Genomic DNA, 16,288 nt, shown 5'->3' with positions numbered 1-16,288 from the left:
ACAGCCGGGTCCGTCTGGGAGGGGTGTGAAAGGGGAAGAGTCCTCTGAGCCCGGGGTTTTCCTGCTCCCCATTGTCTGTCCTCACCGGAAAACCTAATTTATGAAGGTATGCTAGAGTGACAGAAAATGAGTGAGTATCAGGAGTTGGGGCAGAGATCTGATAAACTTCTGAACAAAAACAGGAAACCTATCGCTTTAAGACCGAGATAAAAACACTTATTAAGATAACTGGGCACCTTTAGAATGAAAGAAAAATGTGTCTTTACACTTGAAAACATATTCATGTCGTTTGCAGCTATAGTGGTAAGAACTTGAACTTAAGATGTGGAAATTTCTGCATTTGAGGACATTCAAAGGACTGACAGACACAACTCATAATACAAATTCATGAGCCCTGAAAGTGATGACAACTTGTGTAGCTTTTGCCAAAAGTTGAGCAAAAAAAAAAAAAAGGCAACATACAAAGATATTTATCAAAATTGCCACTTTGGAACATAGGTTGTTGAGCCGCTAGAAATATGAGACAGAGGATGTTACTCTCTAACCTCCAACACCACAGCAGGTCTCTGACAAGGCTTTTTGAGTTCAGTCAGACTTCCAAATTGACCAACCAACCTCATCTCTAGAGGGCTTATGCTGCCATCATCTGACCAAAGCGTAGAAAGCAACATCAAATCCATGGACGAACATGCAAAAAAAAAAGACATTAAACATGCATCTTTTAATTTCGAGAAACAGCTTTAAAATGGACATCTGTACAATGTGTTTCAAGTGCAGTCCGATCGGCAGTATTAGGTGCCATTTTCACGATTCAACCCATCAACCCTACAGAGATAATTGTCAAAGAAAAGACAGATCTAATAAGGCCACACCTACATTGCTGTACATTCTTTCATTGTCTCCGTAACTTACAAGGGTGAGAAGTGAACAAATGATTAAAAACAACTCCTTATAAAATAAAAAAAAATACATTAAAACAGGCAACAAAGGTGGAAATTACCGACTACGATGAAAAGACAGTATTATAGAAGGTGTAGGTATAAGATCAAATATATCATACAACAACCTTTGTGATACAGTAGGTCCTATATCATAGTAGATTTTGTTACTGCAAAGTCTCAAACAGCCAGCCGTGGTAAAGGTCACAGGTATTGCAGATTTGTTTGCATGGATTGCATTCTTTAAGACTTACAAAGAGATCAGTGTGAGCAGATTTGACTGAAAAAACGAATGGTTGGGGAGTAGGCTTAACAAAGTCCCAGGCTCATCTTTAACCATTGTTCTTCCTTTTTTTATGCTGTTCTTCCTCCTCTCCTTCTTCTTGTGTCCCACTCCTCAGTCCTCGGGCATCCAGTTCTGAAGTCCCATCACCAACAGACACCCAGTAGTTTTACAGCTCACAGCAGGCTCCCAGGCTAGATCAACCAATCAATCAATCACTCAATCATCTCAGTCAGTGTTTGGCGGGAAGGAAACTCTGCATAAACCCTCTTGTCTCCTCAGAATCTGGGCTGGTTTTCCCAAAATCACCTTAGCACCAAGATCATTTTTGCTCCATTGTGAGATAATGGAAAAAAAATCACCCAGAGGTAAGCTGCATTTGGGAAACCCCAACCCTTCGCTGATAAACTACAGAGTGTTTGTGCATTTCCCATGTGGACAGGGCTTTGTGAGTGAGCCGGGTGTTAGACAGTAGCCTCGACGTCCTGGGGCTCGTCCCCCTCCAGCAGGCTGTAAGACGCGTGGCTCTGGAAAGGCCTCTGTAAAGGGTGGGACAGAAGTTTGGCCATGCAGTTGTGCAGCTCGATGGCAGGTCCGCTCAGGGAAACCTCGAAGCGGTAGCACATTCCCTTGGTGTCCAGGTTGCAGAACGAGGTGTAGTTGTCCTGGAGAAAACACAAATACACTGAGTGCAGGAGAATAGGAGACTGCTGCAATGCAGCACTTGGGGAACATCCCAGTGCATTACATTATATTGTCTAGGGCTGCAACTAATGATTATTTTCATTATCGATTTTTTTTTTTTTTGAATAAACAATTAATCATTTAGTCTATAAAATGTCAAAAATAATGACAAATGCCTATCACAAGTTACCAGAGCCCAAAGTGATGCTTTAAAATTGCTTATTTAGTCTGACCAGCAGCCAAAAAAAAACCCAAGCTTTCATTTTATAATGATATCAAATAGAGAAAGGAAGCAAATCTTAGCATTTGTGAAGCTGTAACCAGCAAATGTTTGGTATTTTTACTTGATAAATGACTATAGGAAGCTACCACACACTCACTACAACAGGTGCTGGAAGTGAAATTTCAAAGAAAAATGCTTCTGCAAACTGTCTCTATGCCATTTGCTTTTCTTTGAACTTACCAAAACGATTTATAAATTATCAAAACTATAATCGACTAATTGATTCATCGTTAATCTAATATTGTCATGTGAAAAGTTGTAATATTGCAGTTAATTAAGTTCTGACAACATCACTCCCCGCCCCTCATGCTTACTCAGACTAGTATGAGACATCCATAAGTACTTCAATAAATTCTTTGCAAACATATGAAGCTCTCTCAAGCGAGCGACAGACAGGCTGTTATTGACACCAGATGTCTATTTGATGTTTTCTGGTACTACAGTAGATCTCTAATCATGCACCACACTTAAAGGCCAGACCAGGCAAACTTGTTCCAACTACAGCATCTGTTATGTAACTGTACATGATCAGAATTGCTTCTCCGCCCTTCATCCGCTTCTCCACTCACCCTCCAGCTGCTCTCGTCCCCCTGCTCCTCCGCCCCGTTGTGGAGGTAGACCACATCAAAGAAGAAGTACGGAGACTGCAGCATTTTCTGTAGGAGGACAAAAGAACGGTGAGGCCTTCAGTTCATTGTACGGTATGCTGCTCATGCTCGGTATACAGTATAGCTGGCAGACAGAGAAAGACAGCAGATATCCAGCAGTGTCGTCCTTACACTAACAGCCTCGGAGGGGTTGAACTGCAGCTGTCCTGCGTGCCGGCTGTAGATGAGCAGAGTCCGCACCACATATGGAGGAGGGATGGTCTGAACATTCTCCATCAGCGGCAGCTCAATCTTCTGACGGCTACAAAGGCAGCAGAGGAAGGGATCGACTTAGTTTAAGTGCTTTCATGTTACTTTCATGTGTTTTTTTGAACCCAAAACTGTTTCACATGTGGTAGCATTATACTGTAGGTTTTTTAAAAAGTCTGTAATTGGACAGTACTTACATTACATTAATAAGATCTTCCAGGTCTAAAGAGGAAAGTTAAGGAAAAAACCGTAGCCACCAAGAATTTATTTACTGTTTTGTCATTTCATGGGAGGAAATCTTCCATTTTTAGAGAGATTGTGACAGTGTTTAAGAGTCAGTTTTGGGAGAAAGGATACTGAAGGATTCGCACACGTTGGTCTCCAGGTCATACAGACAGCTGCACAGCTCCCTGGGGTCAGAGGTGAAGCCTGACAGCTGAGACACACACACACACACACACACACACACACACACACACACAGAAAGAGAGAAAAGGAGATAATATTCCTGTAAAGTGCGAGACATGTTGCACAGTGCATTTTTACATTTGACTGGGACCAGATTCAAAAAATCTCCTGGACTCACCCACAGAGCGTCATCATTCACTACAACCAGAGCAAACTCATGGCGCTTGTCAATCTTGTGTTTTGTTCTGACAAACATCTCAATCATCTTCTGAGATATGTTCAGGGCATTGGTTTTGGACCTGAAGGGAAAGACAGAGAAATTAGGCGTCCATCAAATCAAACTCAAGACTAGACAGACATCTTGCTAGTGTAAAAAGAGCTTTCTCCTGGATTCTTTTCTTTCATTCATGACAAGTACAAAATACTGGCCACTGAGGAATGAAAGTTAACAGCAGCTTACCCATTAAAAGACTCCAACTTCTGCAAAGACATCTCTTCTGAAAGATCTAAGCAGATGATCTGTCATGAGGAAGAGAAGAAGCTTACTGTCAGTACATGTGTTTCAAACATAGAGACACAGATCTTATGGAGTACATCTGTGTAATGTACAATACGTCTGAATTCTGATGCTGAAGATATCATGCATGAAGCTGTCATGCAGGTTTACCACTTTCTCAGGGCAGTTGACGCGGGGGGCTCGGAGCTGGTACTCTGCTGGTGGAGGGATGGGGGTCGTCAGCGGCGTCTGCTGCTGCACGGGCTTCGGCCTCTCCTTGGCTGCAACAGCGGTCGACAGTGGCACTGTGGCGTTAGCAGTAGCAGCCGCCACCACTGCGGCGGGGGCCGCGGTCTGGGCCGTGGCTGCTGAGACAGTCGTGGTGGTGGAACTAGGGGGACTGTCGCTGGTCGAGGCCTCGCCCTCCCCCTCGACGCGGCTGCCCACCGCAGGCTGAGGGGTGTTGGGGTTGCTGTTGCCCCCGAGGCTGCCCGTGCTGCTGCGACGGTCTTCAGCGCCTTCAGGGTTGGAGCGCGTCCGAGGCCGCAGCTCCACCAGGCGCTCCTCTCCGTCCGCAGGGCCAGGCTCTGGGGTCTCCATGGATACACAGGTTGCTATAGGGAAATAGAGATTTTGAGCTAGTTGGTTGAGTAATGCAGATAAACTTGTTAATAACTTTAGTCAGAGTTTCCTTTACATTCATTTAGCCGTGGTGGTTTCCAATCCCCACAGATTGAAAAATGTAAACACAATGAAAACTCATCATCTGGCCTTCTTCCTCAGCCTGTCCCCAAAAACTGCAAACAATTGCAGCACACTTGTCCATATATCATGATATAAATATCCAAATAAGAGCCATTCTTGAACTGCAACAAACTGGAACTGATTGTAGAATTGGGACAGGAGAGCAGCTGGGTCTCAGAATTACACCCCACCTCCTGCATCTACAAAAATATAGGCTACACTGACGTTAAATTTGTATCTGTGTGTTGAGATCCAAAACAAACCAAAGTTCTGACTCTCCTGATAACCAAAAAGCACTGGGTAAAGCTAGGATAATCAAATCTGTGATGCTTTTCAACTAGCTTTTCACACTACGTGATTCATATTAACTATTTGTTGGTGTCAGGCTGAGACCAGTGCGTCCAGAAAGCCTGAAAGCGAGTCGAGGCGGCACACTAATCTGTACTGGTATGGCAAGGTGATGTTTGAGAGATGACAGCGCAGTAGCAAGCTTAGCTGTTAGCATTAACGTTAGCTGTAGCAACTTCTAACAGAAATTACATTAAAACGGACAACTCCCGAAGGATGAAATGTTTTGTGATTAAATCAATGTATTAAATGAATAAGCGGACTTACGTGATAACTATAACAGTTCTATAATTTCAAATAACGCATAACTCATTGAAAGCTGCAAAATATTTCAAGAACGAGCTAACATTTGTTTTGAACGGACAACTTCCTCCCTGGAAGTAGTCAAATCAGGAACCGCACTGACCGATGGCATTATGGGTAATGTAGTTCAGGCACAAATTGAGTAGATATTGTTAAATCTACTTGCTAGTAGTAGAAGTATTGCAGGTGGTACTAGTAGGCTAGTAGTAGCAGCAGTAGTAGGCTACAAGTAATAGTAGTAGTAGTAGTAGATGTGGCGGTATTAGTAGCCAGTTAGTAGCCTAGTTGTAGTAGTAGTAGCCTACTAGTAAATGTAGTAGTATAACTGCCAAAAAATGCGAAATCCTGAATCCTGACTCTCAAGAGCAAGCTAATTGCAGTAACGTTATGTTGGTAAATTTACAAATTTACAGAATTTACAGACAAAATCTCTCATAATTCTATGTCTGTGTGTTTGGTTTAGAGACCCAAAATGGTTGCAGGCTAATGGAGGACAACTAACTAACTACTGGTCCTGTAAATAAGAAATCACAAAACTACCAGGCAGTCGGTGTAGAGAATCTGATGAGTAATATGTGCCTGTTTAGATCATGTTTGGTTTTAGTTAGTAACCTGGCAGAAGACTTCTGCAGAATCTGGAGCAGTCCCATGGCTTAATTCCTTCAGTGTTGGTAAAATAAACATAAATGATCTAATCTTTGCAGTAGACAAAGAGATGAGAATTACCTTTTACCACCAACATTAAAGTCAGTGGACAAGGTGCAAACTAATTGTGAGCCCATACATATTTCAAGTTACATTTCATATTGCATATTTCAGTTGTTTTCAGTCTGAGGTGCAGATATGTATACTCACATCACTGGTACTAAAAGGGCATAGACGCTAACAATCTGTGGACAAAACAGGAAGGGATACAATGTGATGGGGAATGGGTGGGGATGATTGTCTGAGTGTTTCCACTGGCTTCACTCACCATGCCAAACAATGTCTGTCTCAGTGATATCCTGAGGACAAGAATTTAGGGGGACAAAGACAAAGTTTCTTCTAAACAGTGAAGTAGTGAGACTGAGCGAAACCAAGGGGAGGGCATAGAGAGAGAGAGAGAGAAGCAGGGACAGGACAAGACTCTCAGGCAGACAGGCTGGCAGTAGGTTGCAGCAGAGACTGGAGAACTATTGGAAGGTATAATTATACAAAACAACAGGATAGCAGGGACGGCACGACTGTGCACCGCTCTTCATAAGTTTAATTGTAGACAGTGAACAGCAGAAATAGGCACTGAATCACAGCTGTTGACACAGAGATCTGAAGTATGGAGGTAAGTTATTATCAAGTGCTTTTTATGTTTGGCTTGAAAATGTGTGACTTCACATACTGAGTGTTGCATCACCTGGTGGATGGCATCACAGGTCTACTGACTAAAGTAGACATACCATAACAAATACAAGTCAGAGAGGTTTTGATGGTGTTCAGCAAACCTGTCACGTTGTCAAGTGAGTTACTGAAATGTTAGATTTTGCTGAATATGTCTACATAAATGATCTAGAAATTATAAGGAATTATAGCACCTTGTTTTGTTAAGTCTGAATGACCGAGTTACTAAATTATCAGCAGGATTTTTGGTGTGTGATATTGCCAACTGTCTTAGCGATTAAAGTGATTATGATTCTCATTCTGATACATGTGACCGATCATCTGATCACATGCCTGTACAACATTGAAATCCTTATGAGAAAAATATGAAAGTTGCAAAAGTGTATCATTTTGGCTTAATTACAGGCTATGGATCTAGTTTATAGCAGAATTAGAGAGTGTGAGATTTGTTCTCAGTTTCATTTTAAGCATTTAGTTGACGCTCTCAGCGAAAGATGGTTTGGCCCACAAATACTTTCTGAGCAGGAAGTTGTGTCTCAGGATGTTTCAGTTTCCTCCTTTTCCGCTTCTCAAAACAATAGCTGTTAAAAAGTACAACGGCAATCTGTGTTTCAAGAGCATAACACACTTCTTGTGTACGGATACATATTGAGGGATTATTTAGCTAAGTTTAGTCATGAACCCTCTTCACTGGAGCATGATTATTCAGTGGTTCGTATACATATATTCAAATACAAATGACCAAAATTGTGAAGGAAAATCGAAAATATTTGCTGGAACTTTGTTGTGTCGTCCCAGAAACATAAAACTCAACATTTCTGCTAAAATAATGATCAAGTTATTACCCTATAATCCAAACCATCCAAACACGTCTCCATTTCCCTGCAGGATTCCAACCTGGTCCGATGTGATAGCCTGGATGCTGGGTCAGCATGTGGCAAGGAGGTGATGACCCCAAACGACCTTATGACCCTTGACCCTGTGGGCCGTGACCCTGGAGCCTGTCTTGCTGAGCCCTCAGCAGCAGAGCTGGCCCAGTGTGAGGCTGAGGTGGGCACCCTGCTCAGCATCATCGCTGAACTCAACAAGAAAATGGGGGCACTAAAGGCACCAAGGTAATATAATGAGGTGTGTGATGAGATGGATTCAAGTATGTAACGAGATCCATAAGATTGATCTGAATGAATGTGAAATGTGAGTTCACCCTGAATAGTCTTTTTGTGGGAACTGGGAAACCTGCATTTGCTCTCATACATTTCTCCATCAGAGTTATGAATGAATCAATGAATGATGCATTGGGTCAGTTAAACGGTCTCAAAATAGACCTGCAGAAATGTTTTGCTACTGTTGTTCTTCAGTGAACCAGCGGACCTTAAACCAGCAGGACCATCCAGGCCTCTGGGTGCAGCCCTCCTGACCCCCGGGCCGGTCAGCTGCAGCCCAGACAGGAACACTGCCTCCAGTACCACATCTAAACCTCCAGTAACCAACAGAGGTTGGCACGGGCTTCACAGCATGACTTTGCCTCCGTCCAGCAGTCCCTCATCAATCTCTGGATACTGTGCACTTATGTGGCATTGTGCTGATGAGATTTTTTCTCCACCAGGCCAAACCAAAAACAATATTTTGTTTCCAAAAGAACAACCACTGTATTATTTTAAAGACGTGTTCATAGTCTGTGAAAGGCTAAAAGTCATCTTAAAGAAAAGCACTACTTACACTAAAGTGTGGCTATGTGTAGATGCACAGTAAGCTGAGAATGGGAAAAGCAACTTCTCTCACTTCTGTGTATCACAATATCTCACAATATTCTTTATTCATTTGTGATGAAGAAACTGTTCTGGTTGGCAGAATATAAAACTGCTTCTCCTGTATCTAAGGACATTGAATAAGAACTACATTAAGTCCCATTATGTAAATAAAACTAAGGCTTCCTCATAACTTAAAACAATTTGTGTGCTGCACGTTTCACAATGCATGTGCTCAGCTATACTGAACTGCAATAACCTGCACAAAACAAAACTATACTTGAACTAAAAATGAAAGACTGATTGCACCTCTACTTTTCTCCCTCTAGGGGGCAGCGGCGCTGTGTGGTCAAAACTGCAGCAGGTTCTTTCAGCAGTGGAGGACTCCATCAGCTGCAGGAGGTCCTGGGCCGTCCCCATCACCGCCTCGGATCAGGACAAACAGACAGAGCACCTCGCAGCAGCCCAGGACAGCTGGGTTCAGGCCACGCAGGTCTGAAAACACTAACGACTTACTAATTCCTTGTTCCATCATTATTTAAATTTTTTAATCTACAAATTCCTAGCTGATCTCCAATAAAGATACTACAAACCCCAAGAATGCCATAAATGTTCTTCCTGATATAGTCAAGTAATGCTGTGTCTGGCATAGTTTTGATAGATTTATTAGAAACATGTAAGAAAACCATTCTCTACCTTCACCCTCCCATCATCCCCCTTATTAAATGTGCACCCTGGTTCCAGATATTGGAGGAGATGGAAAGAGAGTTTGGGATTTCGTATCCATCAGGCTTGCCCACTGAGGAGCGTCAGCAGTACCAGAGGGACATCCTGGATCTGCACAAGCGTAACTCTGCTCTCAGAGGCACCTTGCAGAGCCACCAGCAGGAGCTAGACGGAGCACAGAGCGCCATCAGCCAGATGGAGGAGGAGAGGGGCAAACTACAGGAGAAGGTGGGATTGACACAGGGTTAATTACTCAAAATATGATATATTAACTATAATTAATACCAGACAATGCTTTGGCTCATGTAATGTGGTTGATTCTGCATGTTAGAACATCTTGGAAGTAAACTCACCCATAAGTTTACATACGCACATTTTGGTCAAATGTGTTTGAGTGCCATGATTCATGGGTTCAAACCCAAGATGCATCCAGTCAAGTATCAATGCAGTGACTCTTCCTCTGTGTTCCAGTTGGTGGGTCTCCATAAGGCCTGGAGGTCAGGCAGCCTCTCCTCTTCCTCAGGCTCTGCCAGTGGTGGGGCTCTGAGTCCAGGCTGGGCCTCTCCTCCCGTCCCTTGCTCTCCGTTGCTCCTCAGAAGGACCGGCAGAGCTTTGTCACCTCTGTCCTCTGGCGGGGACGTCTCTCCATCGCCCTCGGTCAGCTCAGCCAGCGCCTCGCTGGGCAGCCCCTGTCCCAGCCCCATCAGCTTTGAGGGTGAGACCGAAAGACTGAATAGGTAAGTCTGAAGTTCAGGATATTTAACAGGTGTGTATTCACATAATGGAATAATCAACCTGAAATACTGTATAGGTGATTCCTGAGGGGATCATTTATATCAAGACACACATCAAGTCATGGCAGCATGTCTGGATGGTCACATACACACTGTAGTGTATGTAAACAAGATTGTGAACTATAGGGGTTGTAGCTATACAGACAATATACAGACAGAAAAAATGTGCCTCAAACCACAATGGGCGGAGCCAAAGAACCACAGTTTTTCTGGCAAAGTAAACCTGAAGCCTAGTGAAAAAGGCAAAGGGTAAAACTTGAGGAGGAGGTAGCTAGTATTATGAAGCCTAGTACTCTTGCTACTAACTGAAAAAAGCAATCTAGCCATACAGTTAACCTAGGTTAGCTAGTTAGCTAGCTGACCTTCCAGGATCCAAGAACATCATTCATGTCATGAGTGAATGAAAAATAAGTCATTGCAATTTATATATATATTTTTTATTTTGACGGGGGAATTCTTGGCCATTCAAGTTTACCATCTATTAAACATAGGTGTCCCCTCCCTTTTGCTCCTGACCCCCCTCCTCCTCCGTGTGTCCCAGGTGCATCGAGAGGCTGAAGGCGAGGAACGAACGGCTGACTGCAGCTCTGGAGCGGAGGAAGGGCGAGTCAGAGCAGATCAGCATGACCTTGAGCAGACACGAGGCCGATTGCTCGGCCCTGCAGATGGCTCTCAGATACTGGTACACACATAAAACACACATGTGTCACGCCAGTACAAAGCCATGTCTGCACACACACAAGCATGTACTATACACACACACACACACACATACTCTTTGTCAATGCTATTAATTTGACTTCAAATTCATAAATGGAACTGTGCCAAGAAAAAGCATAAGCACACACCCGCAATTTAACTAAATCTATTTTTGTCCTTATCTTCTGGTGTGTTTGGGGTTTGTCTTATTGTGGTTTTGATTGACAGCGAGGAGTGTGAAGAGACCTACAGTGAGCTACTGTCGCTTCATGAAGCTGAGAAGCAGCAAAGCATTCCACTTCGGACAGACTCAGCAGGTGTTTAAATACCACTCATCTACAACTGTTTATAACTCAGCACATGCATGCACTTACATATAAGTATGTGTACACACAGACAGAATCTTACACACACACACACACACACACACACACACACACACCCTCTCTCTCTCCAAACATAGCCTCACAGTGAGTTTTCCTCTTCTCAGAGCCAGTCAGTGACAGGCAGCAGCCCGGCAGTCCATCAGCTCAGCTCAGGAACCTGGCGACTGAAGAGCTGTCAACCTCCTTCTCAACAGCAGGGGGCGCAGAAGAGACTGAAACACAGAGTCACACAGGGCAGAGGTAGTGTAAAGTAGTCTTTATACAGCCAAGCACTGCAGCTGTACAGTGACAAAGTGTATAAATTGGATGGTTACAAGGAAAATGTGTTAATGTTAGTGAACCTCATAGATCATAATGATAAACTGATTAACTGAAATTGCAAAAAAATGAAAGACGGAAGAAGGAAGGACACATATATCACATGTAACATTTTGCTCCACCGCCAAAGATCAATATCACATTGGCTAAATATGAATATACTGAAATGAAATGACAAAATTAAGTATGAAAATAATAAAGATGTTGCCTGATAAACTTTGAATTCCAATATGGCCACCTTTTCTTTCCACATTTTATTCCATTTATTTTGTCTAGTAACTCCCTGTCACCACGCAGGCCGTCTGAGTTGGAGGGGCGAGAAGCCGCTCTCCGTCAGCAAATTGAGCGTCTGAAGAGGGACCGGGCAGCCGTGTGTCTCCCTAAACCTGGCCCAGGGGGAGAGGGCAAACTGAGCCCTGACACTGGCACCCTGGCTGGGCCGAGAGGGGGGCGCGGGGCAAAGCACAACGCCAACCCTCCTGACACCAAGAAAGAGAAGGCTGCCCTGCTCCTTGAACTCATCACTGTCAGGGTGAGAGCTTTTATGTATCTATTCTAAATATAATTGTTGTAAGTACGTGTTTATAAGCTGCATGACAACTCAGCTTGTATGATAAAAAAGCAAGACTCCGCCACCTGAAAAAAACATTTTTAATCACTTGACTTCAAAAACCTACAAGCACTGAGACGGTGAGATAAAGCTGGCCTTTCTGCCATGATGTCATTGAGTATGTTTACATGCACGTCAATACTGGGAGTAATCAGCTTAAGTCAATATTTTGATTACAATGTTTACATAGCTCAAAGTAACACAATTTCTCCAATAAACTGGTTTACATGGATTTCTTTAATAATCAGTCTATAGGTAAACATAAATAAACATCCGGGTTACTGTGTCTTGTGACCTTTGACATGCACAGAGTGAAAATGAAAAGACTGAGCAGAAATCTAGATGTGTTAACGGGGTTGTGCTCACTCTGTCTTTACCCTGATTAAGATAATCAGATAAAGGCATTTACATGATAATTTCAATAGTTGGAGTATTGCCTTAATTGGGATTACTAGTGTGCGTGTAAACATTCATTGTTTCAACATGGATGACAATGAAGAGCCGAAACCAAATACTGAGTTCTTTTGGCTCAGCATTTGATGCAAAATCCACATTACACTGCAGATGAATATGCAGATGAACAGAGAAAAGACTACCTTGGGCTCACTATCCCATTACACACAGTTTTGACTGTATAATCCATGTATATGAGACACTGCTGGCAGATCTCCATGTCACATATCCAGTGAGATCAGTGAGCAATGACCTTTTGTGGGAGAGGACTGAAACAGAGGATACTGGTAAAGCATGGCTTAAGTGGTTCTTAATTAGCAGATTAATTACTGGGTCCTGAAGGTCAGAAAAGGGCAAAAATATATTTCCCAAATCATTAAAAATATTTGAATTACTCTTGGAATGCTTCATTAGACGTCCCACGTGCTTGAGCAGCGTCTAAAAAGGAGATGACACTTGCAAACTGGGGTAAAATATGTACATCTTGTGCTTTTTTCCACAGTTATGCTTACTTTAGTTCTGTGTATAATATATATATGTTTGTGTCCAGGAGGAGATGTCAGAGCTGCGAGGTCTAATCCGGCTCACGGAGAAAGAGCGGAGGTGTCTGGACTGGAGTTTAATGGCCCAGAAGGCCCAGGACGCAGCTGGAGCGCTCCTCTCCGAAAGCTTCAGAGAGGCGCTGCAGGACGGCAAAACTGAACAACAGGTAGGACGGCTTCCTACGGCGACACAGACCTCCGTCATTTTCAAGTCAAGGTGAACCAGGCAAGAGGGAGCAGGAGGTTGGTCTAGTGTGACAGGCCGGATTCAAATCTGGGTGTCCCACACGGGAAATCAAACATCTACCAAAGCAGAATCCCTTCAGGCCAAGGGAGATATTTTGGTTCCACAAGGTCTTCTGCCTGGCTGTTCTGCAAACTGCAGCACAGATTTCTGCAGCGCTACACACCTCTGTCCTCATCAAACAATGCAGATTCAGAATGAACTGAGCTAGAGAAGTAAGGATTGAGAAACAGACACTTTAGGTTAGCACAGCTTTCTGAAGAGAGTCGTGGACCTCTGGTTTGTCCTGAGTGCACAGGCCATTAGGAACACCTTGGTAATACTGAATTGCTTGTACATTTGCATAATCCATGCCTCAGTCGTCTCAAGGGTTAAAAATCCCTCTAAACCCGTCTTCTCCCCTTCATCAGCATTTCCTTTTTGTGGCTGGAGGCGATTTAATAGGTGAAATCAGTAAGCAGTCATAGCTTTTACCTGGACCCACCTGGTCCGACCAAGCGCCCCTCATGTTTTGCACACTCACTGATCTGTATAGAGTTAGTCCTGTCAGCTATTTCAGCCAAATCACAATAGAGTCCCAGGTGGCTTAATAAACGCTATTCTGTTCTGCTCTGTTCTCTCCCTTGGACTTAAAAGCAACCTTGAAATCACTTTGTATACCGAGTTGTTAAATGAATATGGAATAAGATGGGGAGGTTTTCTTTCTAGCTTTGAAGCTAATCCTAATTGAATGTTACGTTTCAGAGGCTCTCTGAGAATGCAGCTAAGCTGGCTGGTGACAGCGACATCCCCGGGCCAAGGAACAGGACCGTTCTGAGAGAGCTGCAGGCCGTGCTGCAGAGGTGAGGAATTACTCTGTGCTCATAAAAGGGATTGTTTATAGGACAGACACAAGCGGTGTGGGCTAGTATTGGAACCCCCAAATAATTCTCAAACAGCGGTCCTGTATACTGGAGCTCAATGGGTATAGCATGGCACTGACACTGCAAAGGTTAGGAGTTTGATTCCCTTTGGGGCCACCCATGCTAAAAACCACCCATGCTTTTTTGTTAACTCTTCACAAGGAGCCAAATTTCTGGTGGAACCGCTGATAAGGAGTGATGTGGGTTGTAAAGTATTCTGGCCAAATCTGTGTCTTTACAGTGGAAGCAAGGTAGCTGATGGTAGTCAATGTAGCAAATGTATCCTTGCAGGCATCTGTTGCCTGGTTTTGGACCGTTGCTTAGGAACACTATCAGCAGAAATGCAGACTTTGGACACAAATGGCTTTTAGTTCTCTTCTATGGCTGATTAGCAGTGGGGGTTGGACCTAATACTCTGTGAGAGTCTTTCAGGACTAAGAAGGGGAGGGCAATGTGAATAATCATTTATTTCTTGCTATTTTGAGTACATCCTCTTCATTGACCTCAAATGCTGAATAGATTACAGTAAAAAGCATGGCTGTGTGTTAATACTCTACACGCTGTTCATTCAGGAGTCAAGGACACAGCCTGAAGACATACAGATAAACACAGATTCTATACATAGATGTACGATTTCTGCGGGGAAACATCTTGAGTGTTTTTTCACCCAGACCTAGAGCATAATAAATAGGTTGCCAATGACATTTTCTCTTATTGAAACATCAAGGACCCTTACAGCTCCATGTGAGCAGGGAGCCTGAGTGTTTCATCTGCTCTTCTGTTTTTTTCTCCTCAGGGAACAAGCTCTGAAGAGGAGACTGGCTCTGGTTCGTGACTCGTTGGACACGTCTCTCTCAGACAGCGCCTCTCGCAGGAGGGACAGCGGGGAGCAGATCGCTCGGCTCACACAAGCTCACAGGTACGTGTCTCACGGAGGGTTTTCAAAGGACTGTGTTTCTTTGTCTCAGTTCATCTTCGTCTCTTTCTGCACCCCACAACAAACGAGTGAAAAGCTAAAAAGTATCAGTATCTCTCAGAGGTGTAATCAAGTCAACTTTCTCGAGTCCCATGTCAGTCTCAAGTCTTGAGGCATAAATCTCAAGTCAAGTCCCAGGTCTAAATGTAGATTACCAAGTCATGTCCATGTCATTAATCTCAAGTCTCAAGTCTAAATGTAGAACAGCAAGTCAAGTTAGAACAAATCCAGTCCAGTTCAATTTAATATCTTAAAGAAAACTAAATATCCAGGACTTTTCAATGCAATATGGTTTTAATAGGATACAAACTTGGTAAGTGCATCATGCAATCAAGTTTGATTTCTATAATCAGTTTCAACTTCAATAAATTCAATCATTCCATACTAATTCAGAAAACAGAATTTAAATTCAGTCGTCTGCTGGAACAATCTCATCAATTTCGTCTCTCATCATTACTCGTCATTTACACAAACACAAGATCTTTTGTCCAGACTTTAGAAACCTTTTCAAGTCATCAAAGTACAAGTCAAAATCAAGTCCCAAGTCAGCAGAACCCAAGTAATTAAAGTTGTGACTTGAGTCTGACCCGAGTCCAAGTCATATGACTCGAGTCCCCACCTCTGCAGTGTGTTGACTACTGTCTCTCGGTGGTGTTTCTGTTTTATTCAGTAAAGCCATGGGCTCGTACCGGAACGCTCGCAGGAAGTACCGGGAGCAGGCGTGGAGGCTGGAGCAGAGGGTGGCAGCCATGTCAGAGAGCCACCAGAGCCAGATCGGGGCCCTGAAGGCCACACTGGAGGCCTTGGAGTGGAAGAGGGAGGAGACAGTGCTGTGATGCTGTGACTCTATGACGAGATTCAGTCAGTCTAATAGACGACTATGTTATCCACGTCGATCAGCTGCAGTCTCTGCTGAATTCAAATTGCTCATATCTACAGTATGTAGGTATGTATCTATCTGTCTGTCAATCAATAAATCTGTCATCACCATTAGCTCTTGTCGTCTCAGGACTGGTTTCATCTGCAGGCATTCAGTGTGGCTGTACTGAAATTGAATTGAAAGACAATTCTGCCTTTTCAATTATGACAGTGGCTTAGAGTTTGAGCCTGAACTGATGAATAGAGAAGAGCAACTTGTTCATAACTCGTTCAACAGGATCCACTCACTGCAG

General features: G+C 43.4%; 2 protein-coding genes across 3 annotated transcripts; one reads left to right on the top strand and one right to left on the bottom strand.

Moving 5' to 3' along the window:
- Positions 1-706: 706 nt before the first annotated feature.
- On the bottom strand, positions 707-5,415 carry babam1 (BRISC and BRCA1 A complex member 1). The gene is made up of 9 exons (XM_071913438.2): positions 5,309-5,415; positions 4,121-4,563; positions 3,914-3,972; positions 3,632-3,752; positions 3,403-3,481; positions 3,243-3,267; positions 2,968-3,097; positions 2,758-2,844; positions 707-1,886 (listed from the first exon to the last, which is right to left on the bottom strand). Exons 2-9 carry the CDS (start codon positions 4,547-4,549, stop codon positions 1,686-1,688), a joined length of 1,131 nt encoding a protein of 376 aa, XP_071769539.1. The 5' UTR covers positions 4,550-4,563; positions 5,309-5,415; the 3' UTR covers positions 707-1,685.
- Positions 5,416-6,423: 1,008 nt separating this feature from the next.
- Positions 6,424-16,109, top strand: ushbp1 (Usher syndrome 1C binding protein 1). 2 transcript variants are annotated; one of them, XM_078285751.1, is made up of 14 exons: positions 6,424-6,662; positions 7,607-7,833; positions 8,077-8,213; positions 8,796-8,959; positions 9,211-9,420; positions 9,664-9,929; positions 10,528-10,668; positions 10,914-11,002; positions 11,176-11,311; positions 11,687-11,921; positions 13,003-13,161; positions 13,983-14,080; positions 14,937-15,059; positions 15,787-16,109. In XM_078285751.1, the coding sequence occupies exons 1-14, from the start codon at positions 6,657-6,659 to the stop codon at positions 15,950-15,952; spliced, it is 2,157 nt and encodes a 718-aa protein (XP_078141877.1). In that variant the 5' UTR covers positions 6,424-6,656; the 3' UTR covers positions 15,953-16,109. The 2 variants fall into 2 exon arrangements, with proteins under 2 accessions (XP_078141877.1, XP_071769538.2); XM_071913437.2 differs by having other exon boundaries at positions 11,666-11,921.
- The last annotated feature ends 179 nt before the right edge of the window (positions 16,110-16,288 follow it).

The sequence above is a fragment of the Centroberyx gerrardi genome, chromosome 9, assembly GCF_048128805.1.
Source record: "Centroberyx gerrardi isolate f3 chromosome 9, fCenGer3.hap1.cur.20231027, whole genome shotgun sequence".
NCBI classification, from domain to species: Eukaryota; Metazoa; Chordata; class Actinopteri; order Beryciformes; family Berycidae; genus Centroberyx; species Centroberyx gerrardi.
Note: the sequence above shows the minus strand (reverse complement) of the source record. Positions and strands in the feature narration are given on the sequence as shown.

Bases quoted from the DNA above. Each gene is read 5' to 3' on its own strand.
- babam1 (XM_071913438.2), bottom strand. From the start codon at position 4,549: ATGGAGACCCCAGAGCCTGGCCCTGCGGACGGAGAGGAGCGCCTGGTG. The intron at 3,753-3,913 runs GTAAGCTGCTGT...CTTTCCCTTCAG, and splicing joins AAGTTGGAGTCTTTTAATGG to GTCCAAAACCAATGCCCTGA. The intron at 1,887-2,757 runs GTGAGTGGAGAA...TGTTTTCTCCAG, and splicing joins GGGACGAGAGCAGCTGGAGG to GACAACTACACCTCGTTCTG.
- ushbp1 (XM_071913437.2), top strand. The intron at 9,421-9,663 runs GTGGGATTGACA...TCTGTGTTCCAG, and splicing joins GGGGCAAACTACAGGAGAAG to TTGGTGGGTCTCCATAAGGC. The intron at 11,922-13,002 runs GTGAGAGCTTTT...GTTTGTGTCCAG, and splicing joins TTGAACTCATCACTGTCAGG to GAGGAGATGTCAGAGCTGCG.